Genomic DNA, 1416 nt, shown 5'->3' with positions numbered 1-1416 from the left:
CCCCTTGCCGGGCGTGGGGGTCCCGCGGCCGCCGTGCACCCCAGGGGCAGCCACCCGTGCTCGGCTCCTTTCCCGCCCCGGCTTCACCAGTGCTTTCCTTCGACAGCTCCAACCTCCCTGCACTCTGGAGGGCAGGCAGCAGGATGTGCCTACCAGAGGGAAGGGCACCTGGGTCATCCCACGTGTGTATCAGGATACACATGGCTGGGGTGTGCTGGGAGGTGTGAGCAGAGTCCAACAGGTCCTCTGTGACTGGTACCGCAAGGGCGACCGAAATAAACTGCTCCGTGGCTATGGTCCACAGGCCAAGTGAAGGAAGCAGGGTGCAGGCTGTGAGATGTGGGATGCAGGATGCAGTTATGGGATGCAAGGTCTAGAATGCAGGGTGCAGGCTGGCTGCAGGATGAAGGTTGCAGAACAAAGGATGGAGGATATGGGGTGCAGGTTGCAGAATGAAGGCTGCAGGCTGCAGAGGAAGGATGCGGAATGAAGGTTGATGGATGCAGAGCGCAGATTTCGGGCTGCGGGATGCAGAATGGCAGCCCCAGGAAAGAGAGGCAGGATGAGGGGGAAAGGAGCAGGCAAAGGGCAGGGAGTCTCCAGCCCATGTGCACCATGCGGCCATGGCCCATCCATCCCCTTGTCCCCTTCTCTTCTCTTCCCCAGTCCCAGCCGGGCAGTGAGCAGAAGACATGCCACCCAAACTCTAGCTGCCATGAGGCCATGCACAAACCCACCACCCAACCCTCACAGTGTCCCAGAGGATGTGCCTACCAGAGGGAAGGGCACCTGGGTCATCCCACGTGTGTATCAGGATACACATGGCTGGGGTGTGCTGGGAGGTGTGAGCAGAGTCCAACAGGTCCTCTGTGACTGGTACCGCAAGGGCGACCGAAATAAACTGCTCCGTGGCTATGGTCCACAGGCCAAGTGAAGGAAGCAGGGTGCAGGCTGTGAGATGTGGGATGCAGGATGCAGTTATGGGATGCAAGGTCTAGAATGCAGGGTGCAGGCTGGCTGCAGGATGAAGGTTGCAGAACAAAGGATGGAGGATATGGGGTGCAGGTTGCAGAATGAAGGCTGCAGGCTGCAGAGGAAGGATGCGGAATGAAGGTTGATGGATGCAGAGCGCAGATTTCGGGCTGCGGGATGCAGAATGAAGGCTGCAGGACAGCGGGTGCAGGATGCAAGATGCGAGTAGCAGGATGTGGGCTGGGGCTGGGCAGGCGCTGGCAGCCGCTTCCCCACTGCCTGGTGCTGTGGCCAGGGAGTTTTCACTGGAATTTCTCTTCTGGGTGGCCAGAGTTTCATCAGGGATGGGGATTTCCTCAGATAGCACTGTCATTTGTGCCAGGCCTCAGCATGCAGTGGGCGAAGAGGACCACACAGCCAGGCAGGATGGGCTGGGTGGGGGGG

At 59.7% G+C, this 1416-nt stretch overlaps 1 protein-coding gene across 1 annotated transcript in view; it reads left to right on the top strand.

Annotated features, from left to right (window-relative positions):
• Positions 1-1416, top strand: part of BTBD19 (BTB domain containing 19) — a 13055-nt gene that overhangs the window by 1238 nt on the left and 10401 nt on the right. Inside the window, 1 exon segment of the mRNA XM_035894193.1 lies at positions 222-309. Coding sequence (XP_035750086.1) covers positions 222-309 — 88 coding nt within the window.

The sequence above is a fragment of the Egretta garzetta genome, unplaced genomic scaffold (genome assembly GCF_000687185.1).
Source record: "Egretta garzetta isolate BGI_Z169 unplaced genomic scaffold, ASM68718v1 scaffold145, whole genome shotgun sequence".
Classification (NCBI taxonomy): domain Eukaryota; kingdom Metazoa; phylum Chordata; class Aves; order Pelecaniformes; family Ardeidae; genus Egretta; species Egretta garzetta.
The sequence above is the reverse complement of the archived record's forward strand: the minus strand, read 5'-3'. Positions and strand labels throughout refer to the sequence as shown.